This window comes from Natator depressus, chromosome 24 (assembly GCF_965152275.1).
Source record: "Natator depressus isolate rNatDep1 chromosome 24, rNatDep2.hap1, whole genome shotgun sequence".
Classification (NCBI taxonomy): Eukaryota; Metazoa; Chordata; order Testudines; family Cheloniidae; genus Natator; species Natator depressus.
In genome coordinates this window covers 7,945,448-7,957,846 of record NC_134257.1, presented here as the reverse complement: position 1 = coordinate 7,957,846, position 12,399 = coordinate 7,945,448, and the positions used below count along the sequence as shown (strand labels likewise).

The following is a 12,399-nucleotide window of genomic DNA, read 5'->3' as shown; positions in this document are numbered from 1 at the left end:
CACTTGCTCGCACACCAAGAAAAGAATTTGGGCAGCTGTAACAGCGCCACCTGCTGTAACAATAGGTATGAAATATCACCCATATAGTGATTGTGTGGTGGTCTAACTTGCAAATTTAATCTCCTTTTGGGGCATGCCTCAGGATTGCTTATCAGCTCAGCCCTAAAACCTGGATTAAAGGGTGTTTGTGTATTTTATAAATCTGTGTGCAAGTCCTAACAGAATGATTAATGTGCTTTGTGATCTCTTCAGAGTTTTTTCTTCAGATCCTTCTCTGAGGGTGGGACATCTGACTTAGTTTGGGCTCCACAGCCACTTTTCTCTCTGGAGGGTGGGAGCCAGTGGAAACCGGTGTGTGTTGAGTTGCCTTTTCTTTTTTTTTAAAAAAAAATCACAAGTCTAGTGTCTCCAAGTTCAGCACTCAGCCTGTCCCTTTGCCCCAACATGAGGAGCCAAGTCCAGCATGTTCAGGGTTGTTTACTAGCCTGATTTGAATCTGCATTGCTTTTCCTGATTGACCTCCTAATGCCATGACTTTTGATGTCATCATGGAGATGGTGGAATGGGAAGAGCATTGCTCCAATGCTTTGAGATTCTCGAACACCAGACTTAAGGGGAGTGTCTTGTTGATGTATCATGTGGCAAAGACCCATCAGTCCAGGATTGTCGTTGCCCACCAGATTCTCAAGAGCCGCCTTTGTCCCAGTTTGTTTGTAGGTGCAGGTTTGCTCACTTGGTCCAGAATTTTCACAAGTCTCAGCTTCCATTTAGGTACCAGAACAAGGGCCCGGGGTTGTAACAAGAGCTCAGCATTTCAGAAGCATGTTGTTAATTAACCTTGCCCTTGTTTTCGGTGCCTAAATAAGAGCTGCAATTCTTGAATGCCTGGGCCCCTCTGCTCATCTAGTAACTGTCTGGCCCTTTGCTACTTAAATGCTGTGTGAGTAACTGCAGGTGGTAAACTTCCACCCAGCCATTTGCAAATTGCTGTGATGGGGCAGGGGAAGAGGGGTTGTGGTTGAAAGTTAGTCCCTTCTTGGCTTTTTTTTAAACGAGCCTGGAGCTGCATGAAACGCTGTGAACATCAGTGTGAGTTGTTCTAGGAATTAGCGTAACACTTAGGTCCGTGTGTTGGATTCAGCACAAATTAGGCATGTGCTTAACTTAAGCACATGCTTTATTGTGTGCCCCTTCATTGGGGTCTGATTTGACCTTAGCAGTTAGAGGGTGGAACCCTTTATGCAGCTGCCTTCTCCTTCAGGTCTTGACTGATCCTACAGAACGCCGGCCTACTCAACCTCCCCTTCCCTGGTCTGTTCTACAGTTGCTTAAATCTATCTTGGGCAAATGACACTTAGGTGGGGCGGGGGTGTGATGTGTGTTCAAATGCAATTGGATTGTGACGCTCCACTGATCGCTGCAGGGTGTGCCTGCTTCTGTGCTCGTTCGGGTTGGGATGGCTTTTTTAAATTTTGGATTAATCCCATTTATTATGGCAGTGCCCAAGGGCCAGCTGAGAGGCCTTGTTGTGCCAAGTGTTGGACAAACTCACAGTAGTAGAGCTTACAGTCTAAATAGATCAGATGGGTACAGGGTGAGGGAAGAGGTATCTCCCCCCCTACTAGGGCTGCTGACACTGTATTTCAAAAATAAGGGGCCGTTGTCTTAGCACTCCTGCCTCACCCCTCCTCTCGGTGTCATCATCAATAATAATACTGCTAAGCAGTACTCACCTATGTTCACATGGGGTATTTCTTGCTGCTTTTTGCAGCACTTAGCCAGCCACCAACCAGCAGTTATGCTTCTCTGCTGGGGACGTTGGCAGTGACTGCGAGCAGGGATGCTACGCCCTGGGAGTAATGACTGCCCTCTGACAGAGTCCTTTCCTGACCTTGGCCCTTCAGCTCAGCTCCAGGGCATACAGCCCCATCCACTTGCTCTGCCAGACAGTCTGCTTAGGGAAAGCAGATGGGGCTGCACTCAAGGGCTGGAGTCAGCAGGAGGCCAGTACTCATGGGTGTACCTTTCCATTCTCCTCCCAACCTTGGCCTGGCCTTTGAGTGCGCCCTGCCTGCTTTCCCTGCACAGCAGCACTGAAGGCCCCCGGCCAGAGGAGAGTGGAAAGAGGCACCCATGAGTACTGGCCGCCTGCTGTTGAAATACTAGAAGGCATCCTGATTGAGTACTGGACAGGCAATTTTCTATGTAAATAAGGGACATCCCCTTTGTAATTTGGGGACTGTTGGCGACCCCTCCCCCCCACGAGCACAGCCTGAGTGTGTATGCATGGAGGCATGCCCTGCAGTGATCGCTCTTTCTCTTGCCCAGCTGCTGAGGACAGATCCATTTTGAATAGCCCCATTGAGCACTGGCCCTGGCCGTGCTGTGTATTCATTTAGCCCATGTGCATTCTCCACATGTTGCTTGCACAGCTCTGATAGAGGCCTGGGCAGGGCTATTGTGGCTGCTTTCCAAGCCTGCTCTCCCTTCCCCAGCGCTGTTACCCGGCTGCACCATGTAGCTCGAATGCCCTGGACCTGATTCCTCATGGTGGACCGCTGGGAGATCTCTGGTTGGGCTGCAGGCCAGGGGTTTTGGTGCATTTGTGCAGTGGAAATGAGCCATGTCTTCTCTCTTCCTCCCCCCCCTCCCGCCCCCCGCATTCCTTCCCAGAAAAAGCCCATCCATGTTGGCAGCGTGAAAGCCGGGCTCGCTGCTCTGGTTTGCCACTCTGCTTTTGATCTCTGCAGTGTGCATACAGCAGCGCAGCAGCTTGGCGGGCTCCCATCTGATTGTTGTAGGGGCTCAAGGAGTGGCTGAAGCGATGGGGCTGAGGACTGAGGGTCATGTGCAAGCTGGGCGGGCTTCTTGCTCTCTGTGCAGGGAGTACTCAACCTGGGGCCTGGATGGATTTTCAGAGGTGCAAAGTCTCTGCAACTGTCCTGGGCTTGCTGTTGCTCAGCACCTCTAGGAGCCAGGTTCTCCCCACACACGTGCCAGGATCATCTGGGTTCTGTGTGGATCAGCTGTTGTGGGCTCCAGCTGCAGAGGAAAAAAACAACCCACCCACTGCAGTCCATTCCAGTTCTCAGATGCCAGGGCAGCCCAGCTGCAGTTACAAGCCCCTTGCCTCTAGCACTGGAGAAGCATCCTGTCACGGAGTGGTCCCGACAGTCCTTTCCAGCCTTAGTCGCAGCCCACAGCCACCCCTGGTGGGCTTGACCATGCCATGCTCTATTAAATATATTAATTTCTATTCTAGAAATCTATTAAGTTTCCAGTCAGCGCCAGGTTCCCCACTTGTCTGCTGCAGCAGCCAGTCCTGCCTACTGCTGCCTTCCGTCAGGCTCCCCACTCCCCTCAGCACTTCCTGCCTGTTTGCTTAGACAGCCCTAGCTGCTGGGGCGCTTCCCCCTCACACAGCCCTTCAGCTGCAGCTGTACTCAGTTAATTGGCACCCTCCATCAGCTCCCTGCCTTCCTTCCAGTTAGGCTCTGGTTAAGAGTCTGGTGGGGATTTGCATTAGCCCCTGACTCAGCACACCCTGTCACACATCCCCTGTGACTGCCACCTCCCAGGTCTCGCATGTGGGGGGGGGAGGGGGGGTTTGAGGTAATGAGGCTCCCGCAGGTGGGGGTGTGGGAGAACCTTGCTTTGTGTTGTTGCTGCTCTGTAGGGCTGGAGAGCCCATGCAGCAATGCTGCCGCCATCCCAACCCCACTGACGGATGGTGGCAGCAACAACCCAGCTTCCTGCCCCTGACGGCGCTGCACTCAGGAATCCTCCCCTTCGCCCTGCTTTGCAGCCCTATTGCTTGCCCTCTACAGCAGTTTTAAGGGATCCCGATCCTCCAGGCAGCCTTCGCTCCCACTGACTGGCAGGAGCAGAGAAGGCTCTGCACCTGCCAGGGGACATGCAGCCACTTGGAGGATTGGGCACCAAGGTGCCCAAATGCACCCTGGGTGGGTCTCTGAGCCCAACTTTCCCCCTGAACCTAATCCACGCAGTCCCTAGAGTGGCAGGGTGAACACAGAGCTCATCAGCGGGAGAGGATCTCTGTGGCTGGTATGCCTGGCTAGATAGCCACTGCTGTAATCAAGGGGACCCTGCAAAGAAGGGAAAGTCAGATTAAAATTAACCAAGAGGGAGTGGGGTCTAAGGGTTGGAGCAGGGGACTGGGCATCAGGACTCCTGGGTCCTAATCCCATTTGTGTCACTGGCTCACTCTGTGGCCTTGCAGCAGGCCACTTACCCTCCTTGTGCCAGGGCTTCCCTAGCTGTACCCTTCTCTGCCCTTTGGAAAATCCAGGGTCAGATGCTCAGCTATGGTAAATGGGTGTGTTCCCACCGACCTTGGTGCAGCTGGAATGTCACAGGACGTTATTAGGCCCCCGTCTCCTTAGTACCTGAGCACCTCATGCTCTATAGTGTATTTATCCTGTCATCCCCCTGTGGGCAGGGGAGTGCCGTTATCCTGTACACATGGGGAAACTGGGGCACAGAGCAGTTAAGTGACTGTCCCAAGGTCACATAGGCAGTGTGGAAGAGCAGGGAGTTGACTCTGACTCTCCCAAATCCGAGACTAGCGCCCTTCCTCTCCACGCTGCACTGGCTTATCCCAGCTGTGACTCTTCCCCATAGATCCCTGGGGGGACTCTGAGTTCTGTGCCTGCAGGGATGTGGTGTGTGGGCATCCCAGCCCCTCCGTAGAACCCGACGCTAGGGGCTGTGTCATTGGTTTCCGAGGGCTGGGAACTTGGTGTGGGGCCATGGCTGTGCCCGGAATGCTGTCTCCTTTGGGACGTTTGCATCAACAGATTGCAACGCTGCTGCTGCTGAGGCTATTCTAGTGCCCTGGGCTCGTCGCGTCACACCAAGTGCCTGCCTCGAGAGAGCTCACGGGCTGCCCCAGAGAGAGCCTGCGGTGAAGAACGTAACTAGTGCTGTGGGGGGAGGGGAGGGGCGGGGCAGGGTTTATGGGCACTTTCCAGACACCTGGCAGCTCCTGGCCCCCAGCAGTGAACTCTGAACTCTGTTGCATAGGATGGGGTAGAAGGGTCTGTAGGAGGGAATGGGAGCGGGATCTGACTCCTGTGAAAGATCATGCATTCCACACTGCTTCTCTGGGGTGGGACTCCGGATGCCTGGGTTCTATTCACAGCTCTGCCACTGACCTGTTGATGACTTTAGCAAGTGACGGCCCCTCTTCTGCCTCAGGTTCCCCTCCATTTCCTAATTAGGTTCCACCTGCTCAGTCTGTTTAGACTGCAAGCTCCTTTGGGTGAAGGACCATCTCTCGCTCTGTGTCTGTGCCGTGCCCAGCACAACGGGGCCCTGATCTCAGTTTGGGTCCCAAAGTGCTACTATAATACACGTAATACCTGTTGCCACCTGCTCTGGGTTGGGCTATTGGCTGCCATTGCGCGTTGGGATGGTGTCACTAGGGTGGCGTGGTTGACGGTGTGTTTGCTGGTTGGTTGAGCACATTGTGGTGGTGGTTGTGCGGGGGGCTGTGTGTTGGATCTGCAGTTGTTGTGCTATTGAGCAAGTTTTAATGTGGATCTGCACCCAGGTTTCCTTTAATGATGAGACATGCCACTTGATGGGGCAACAACTCTAACTAATCATCAGTGGGGTAGTGGAGGGGGGCTGGTTATTCCGCACCTGGATCATCCGTTTGGTTGGGGTTTTCCCTTTTTTTTTTTTTTTTTTTTTTTTTGTATTATTCAGATGGGTGGGTGCCAGTGGGGGGAGACAGGATTGAGGGTCTAATGGGAGAGGCCAGTGGCTGGGTGTCCAGGGAGTAGGGGGATGGTATGGGATAAGGAGGAAATGACAGGGTAGGGCAGAATACAGGGGCTCAGGTCTGTGTTCGGGGTTAAAAGGGAATGGAGGGAGATGGGTGGATGAGGGGATGGAAAGAGAGCAGAGGGGGAGTGTGATGGGCAGGTTAGGGGTAGGGCAGGGAGATGCAGACAGAGGAGGGGAAAGAACCAGGAAGTGAAACTGGCCAGCCCAGCTGTTGGTGTCTGGGCTGTCAGTGGTGCTGGGGGGGAGAAAGCTCTATAGTTTCGATCTCAGTCACCTCCAGGGTCGATATTTTTCAACCAGCTTTGATTTGAGGCACAGGGCCAGCCCCTGCTCTTGGCAGTGCGGGGAGCTGCCATGCTGAGGCTGGTGGCGTGACTCCAGATTTACCCTGGAGTTTAGTGCTGATAAAATCCACCCTCATGTGCGTGAAGAGGCTGTTTGGTTCAGAACGAATCTGCCCACAATGGTAATGCTTAGTACTCTGTGGACACTGCCCACGGTCACCGTGGTTCACAGCAGTGCATTCGTGGCTGGATTCCTTCTCCCATGTGTGCTGCAGGGAACGGTAAGTGCTCGGGAAATGGTTCACTAGTGCTCCAACGCCCCATGGGCTCTGCTCCCTCCCCCACTGAGCTAAGCTCCACACCAGGCTGCCGAGCGGTGACTGGTTCCTATTGAACAGGTGCAGCCGTGGCCCCACTCTGTCCATTTGCCTCGGTTCTGTCTCACCCACACCTCAGTCAAGCCTTTTATGGGGGGGCATTCTGGTAGGTGAGGCAGCGTGTTGCAAAGAGGGTCCCCCTTGCTTGAGTCTGCCCCCAACAGGAGGGACTGCATGTTGGTGGGGTGGCCGTGCCAGTCTGTCCAGCGGCCCAGGCAGGGTGCCACTTAGCAAAGTCAGTTTCTGGTGAGTTGGCTCCAGGCAGAGCCAGGTGAATACTGGCCTTTTTGGTTACCCACTTTCTGCGCTGGGCAGGTCCTTTGCTCCCCAGTGTCTGTCTGGACTAGAGAGCTGACCTGGGAGAAGGGCCTGGACTGTCCAAGGCTAGGAGCAGGAGATGGGGTGGGAGATTTGCTTGTCCTTGCATGCTGCCATCCAGCACCAATATGCAACCACCTCTGGAGAGGGGAGGGGCAGCTGTTAAGCTACACCCTAGTGTCCTGTTCTTCTAAGGGGCTTAAAGGACTTTGAATACAGCCCCTTCTGTATTTCCCATGTGGCAAGTGTTAGTCCTTTTCCACAGGCTGGGAAACTGAGGCATAGAGGCAGAAATCAACCTATTACTACTTGTCCTATGCCCAGTGGGGGAGGGATAGTTCAGTGGTTTGAGCATTGGCCTGCTAAACCCAGGGTTGAGTTCAATCATTGAGGGGGCTATTTAGGGATCTGAGGCAAAAATTGGGGATAGCTCCTGCTTTGAGCAGGGGGTTGGACTAGATGACCTCCTCAGGTCCCTTCCAACCCTGATATTCTATGAAAACATTTGATCACCTTCCTTTGTAACAGCCCTTAACATATTTGAAGACTGTTATCAGGTCCCCCATCTCCTTTTCTCAAGACTAAACATGCTCAGGTTTTTACCTTTCCTCTTAGGTCATGTTTTTTAAACCTTTTATCATTTTTGTTGCTCTCTCTCTGGCTTCTCTCCAGTTTGTCCACATCTTTCCTAAAGTGTGGCACCCAAACTGGATGCAGGCATTACCAGTGCTGAATGTAGCTGGACAATTACCTCGCTTGTCTTACAAACGCCACTCCTGTTAACATGCCTCAGAATGATACTAGCCTTTTTCGCAACTGCATCACATTGTTGGCTCTTACTCAATTTGTGATCCACTGTAACCCCCAGATCCTTGTCAGCAGTGCTACCACCCAGCCACTTAATCCCCACTTCATAGTTGTGCAATTGATTTCCCCCCCCACCCCTTCTTAAGTGAAGTACTTTGCACTTCTCTTTATTGAATTTTATCTTGTTGATTTCAGTCCAATTTGTCAAGGTCATTTTGAATTCTAATCCTGTCCTCCAAAGGGCCAGCAACTCCTCCCAGCTTGGTGTCCTCTGGAGCTCCATTATCCTGGTCATTTAATGAAAATGTTGAATAGTACCAGCCCAGGACTGACCCCTGCATAACCCCACTAAATCTGTCCGTCGTGTGTGTCGTGTTGTGGTGTGTGTGTCCCCGTCCCCCCCCCCCCCCGCTTTGATCCCGAACCATTGATAACTATATTTTGAGTATGGTCTTTCAACCAGCTGTGCACCCACCTTTCGCTAGACCACATTTCTGTAGTGTGCAATTGAGGATGCTATGTGGGAAGGTGTCAGAAGCTTTACTAAAATCAAGATATACCACATTTACTGCATCACGCCATCCACTAGGCCAGTTATCCTGTCAAAGATGAAAATTAGGTTTGTTTGGCATGATTTGTTCTTGGCTATTGCTTATCACCCTGTTACCTTCCAGGTGCTTACAAATCGATTGTTCAATAATTTGTTCCAGTATCTTTCCAGGTATTGAAGTCAGGCTGACTGTCTATATTTCCCTGGGTCCTCTTTGTTCCCCTTTTTCAAGACCGGTACTGTGTTTGCCCTTCTCCGGTCCTCTTGGACCTCACCTCTCCTCCATGAGTTTTGGAAGATAATTGCTAACAGTTCTGAGATTGCTTCAGCTAGCTCCTTAAGTACCTTAGGGTGAATTTCATCAGGCCCTGCTGATTTGAATACTTGACTAACTTAGCTAAATATTCTTTAACCTGTTCTGTCCCCGTTTTGGCTTGTGTTCCCTCCCCCTTGTTGTGAATATTGTGCTGAGTATCTGGTCACCATTAAGCTTTTTAGTGCTCCATGCTCCCTGTTAAGCTATAGAGTATTACAACAGCCACAGAGATCAGGACCCTGCATGGGCGCAGAGTGAGAGACGGTCCTCGCTCTGATGAGCTCGCAGTCCGAATAGCCAAGGCAAAGGCTGGGAGGGAAAGCAGAGGCATACAGGGCAATGACTTGTCTGAGGGCACTGGCAGAGCTGGCATTAGAACCCAGGTGCCCTGCCGATACAAGAAGGGGGAAGGTGGATTTTGTGTTTCTCCAGCACTGATGGAGGGCAACAATCTCTGGGGTGAAGCACAGTCCCAGACTGAACTGCATATTATGCAGCCACATGGGGGAGGGGAGTTGTTTAGTGGGTTTCAGCCCTGTTTCGTACAAGCTGCTCACACTGAGATGGGCCTCGACCCAGACACTGGGGCAGCCTCCTCTCTCTGGCTTCACTGCCAGGGAGTGGGCTGGACTGGAATCTGTGACACGGAGGCAAACGGCAATCAGGAGACATCCGCTCCGCTTGCACTGAGTTGCTGTCAGAGTGGCAGGGCAGTACCCCTGTCCTTGGGAGCCAGCCCCATGGCTGATCTGGAGGGTCTTCTTCTGCACATGCTGGGGTGGGAGGGCGGCAGAGAGCCAGCCTGACAGTCAGCACTGAGAGCCATCTTACCACCCACTGCCTCCAGCTTGAGTCTTGGCCATGCCTGGCTGGTCCTATGCCACCAGCCTCTCTGCCGCCCAGGCACTCTCTTCCAGGCAGTGCCAGCCCTGTCTTTGCCTTGCTGGTTAGCAAGAGATGCGCCCCAGTCCAAGAGGCCCTTTTGAATTGTTCCCCTTGGCCCCTGATGCTCACAGAAATCCCAGCTCCTCTGCCCCCGCAGGAGCAGTGTGCCCTAGTTTACCGTAAACCACTCTGCACTTGTGAGCACTTTTAATAAAACCAAAGCGGTTTATTGGACAGAGAATAGAGATTTAACTAGAAACAAGAGCGAGCAGTGGAGAGAAAAGGTTGCGATACAAAACAAAACGCAAAGCTGGGTCAGCACTTATCAATAGTTCCCTTTCCTAGCTAATAAAGTCGGGTTCCCCCCAATGTTCAGCCTGTTGCAGAAGAACCAGTATCCAAACGTTGGTGAAAACATCCCTGCTCCCAAAGGGGTTTCCTCCGTGACTGGATCCAAAGAACTCTTCCGTCCTCTGTTAAGACTGAAACAGCGTTTTGTTCCTGTTCACAGCCAGGGCGAGCCCGGGTCTTGTTGCAATCCTCCTTTTTCACCTTTAAGAGGTTTTGATTGTTTGTATGGCGCAAGGCTAAACAAAGGAGCCTTGCATTGCATCACCTGCTAAATAGAGGAGGCGTGACAACTCCCTCCTGCCTGCGTGGGCTGTCACCGAGACCTATATCCTGGTGACTATTTTTTTTTTTTTTTACTGCAAGTCCATAAAGCATACTGTCAGTAGAAATACATTAGTCCTTGCTAGTACCCGTACAGTTGTGAATCTTGACAAGTTATGAGCTTTCTTGAGACACCTTACAGCAGGGGTGGGCAAACTACGGCCCGCGGGCTGGATCTGGCCCATCAGCCATTTTAATCCGGCCCTCGAGTTCTTGCTGGGGAGCAGGGTCTGGTGCTTGCCCTGCTCCAGCCGGGGAGCAGGGTCGGGGGCTGTTCCACGCAGCTCCTGGAAGCAGCGGCATGGCCCTGCTCTGGCTCCTATGTGTAAGGGCAGCCAAGGCTTCCACTCTGCATGCTGCCCCTGCCCCAAGCGCTGCCCCCTGCAGCTCCCATTGGCTGGGAACTGCAGCCAATGGGAGCCAAGCGCCGCCCCCTGCAGCCAATGGGAACCGCAACCAATGGGAGCTGCAGGGGCAGCGCCTGCGGACGGGGCAGCATGCAGAGCCACCTGGCCACACCTCCACACAGGAGCCAGAGAAGGGACTTGCTGCTGCTGCTGCTTCTGGGAGCCGCTTGAGGTAAGCGCTGCCTCTAGCCTGTGTCCATGAGCCTCTAAATCCCCTGATCCCCCTCCTGCTCTCCGAACCCCTCAATCCCAGCCCGGAGCCCCCTCCCGCACCCTGAACTCCTCATTTCTGGCCCCCACCAGGGCCCCCACCCCCTCCTGCACCCCAACCCCAATTGTGTGAGCATTCATGGCCCGCCATACAATTTCTATTCCCAGATGTGGCCCTCGGGCCAAAAAGTTAGCTCACCCCGCCTTACAGCTTATTCTTGGTGGATAAATATCCTGTAAGACATGTTTGGTGTAGTGCGTTTGTCAGGTCTGAGGTGAGAGTTGTTCGCAAAGAGCCAGGGACCCTTTGCCAAGGAGCCTGTGTGTCACAGCCAGGTGCTGCAGTCATCCTGAGGAAAGCCCCTGTCACCTGCTCAGCCTCCCCTATTCTGAGCCCCAGGCAGAATGTAACTGGGTCTCTCATGCGTGGCTGGGATGAGTTGGGCAGGGGGACTAGATGCTGGAACTTTGCATGGAGGTGAGCAAAGGCTAGATGCAGAGCTGGGTGCATTTGTGCTGCTGGTGCCTCCTACTGACGCTGTTTATTTTTACTGCAGTAGCACCTAGGGTCGCCATTCGGGACCCCCTGGCACTAGGTGCTGTACAGACAGAACCAAAAGCCAGTCCCAGCCCCAAAGGACGTACACATCTGTACTTAAGAGAGTGTCTGGACTTGAACGTGGCATGTGACCGGCTGTACATCTGTCCCAACCCTGACCCTTTGCAGCCACTGTAGACCCCATGGCACTTTTCAACCCTCCACACTTGGCATTCCTGGATTTCCCCTGTGATTTCAGTCACATACAAGGTTCTCTCCTTGCTAAACTGCTGTGCGGTGTTTAAACAGCTGCAGCATTCCGCGCACCCCCCCCCCCCCCCCCGCGCCAGCTACGTTCTCACCACTTTCCTGTGTGTCCTTAACACTGTAGGGCTTACGGTGATTCTCCTCCTGCTCTGGGACAGGCAGGGGCCTGTGCTTTGAGTGGTGGGATCCCAGGGCTGCGAGGGTTGGAGCAGCCGTGATAAGTCATGTGTGTGCATGCTGCTTATTGTAGCTTGGGAGCTGGGAATCCAAGGGTGGAGGCGGGGGCCTTGGCCTGTGTTGCATGAGTAGGAGACTCAGGGAACCCTGGGGCATGAATGAGCCACTCCATTTGTCTCTCTCCCCCTGCAGGATGTTCCAGACGTTATACAATTACTTTTGGTGGGACCGGCTTTGGTTGCCAGTGAACCTGACATGGTCGGACCTGGAAGACCAGGATGGGCGGGTCTATGCCAAGGCTTCGGACCTCTACATCACCATCCCCTTAGCCTTCCTTTTCCTCATCGTCAGGCACCTCTTCGAAATGTGAGTACCCTTTGGGAAGGCCAGGTCGGCCTCCGTTCCTGCAGCCTGGCTGGAGCCAGCTGCAAAGAGCTCCCCCTGGCGGACAGTGAGGGAATATCCAGTCCCTAGAGGAAGCTTTGTCTTTAATGCCAGTTGAGGGCAGATTTTCATAACACTGGGTGCACATTAGGTGCTTCTGCAAACCCAGACCTTGTTAAAGTGCCTGAGCGGTCTAGAAAATCTGGCCCCAGTTCAAATCCCCACATCCCACTCCCTTCCCAGAGCCAGGAATCCTGACCCCCCCTGCTCTAACCACAGACCCCACTCCTTCCCAGAGCTGGGGATAGATCCCAGGGGTCCTGACTCTGCTCTGTCCACTAGACCCCACTCCCCTCTCAGAGCTGGTGGTAGAACCCAGGAGTCCTGACTTCCAGC

The 12,399-nt window shown here is 53.3% G+C and overlaps 1 protein-coding gene across 2 annotated transcripts in view; it reads left to right on the top strand.

Annotated features, from left to right (window-relative positions):
• The window catches only part of CERS2 (ceramide synthase 2), a 47,146-nt gene that overhangs the window by 26,195 nt on the left and 8,552 nt on the right, over positions 1–12,399 (top strand). For both annotated transcript variants that reach the window (XM_074938681.1, XM_074938679.1), the window contains exon 2: positions 11,812–11,985. In XM_074938681.1, the coding sequence (XP_074794782.1) occupies positions 11,813–11,985 (173 nt within the window). In that variant the 5' untranslated portion in view covers position 11,812. The remainder of the gene's footprint in view (positions 1–11,811; positions 11,986–12,399) is intronic.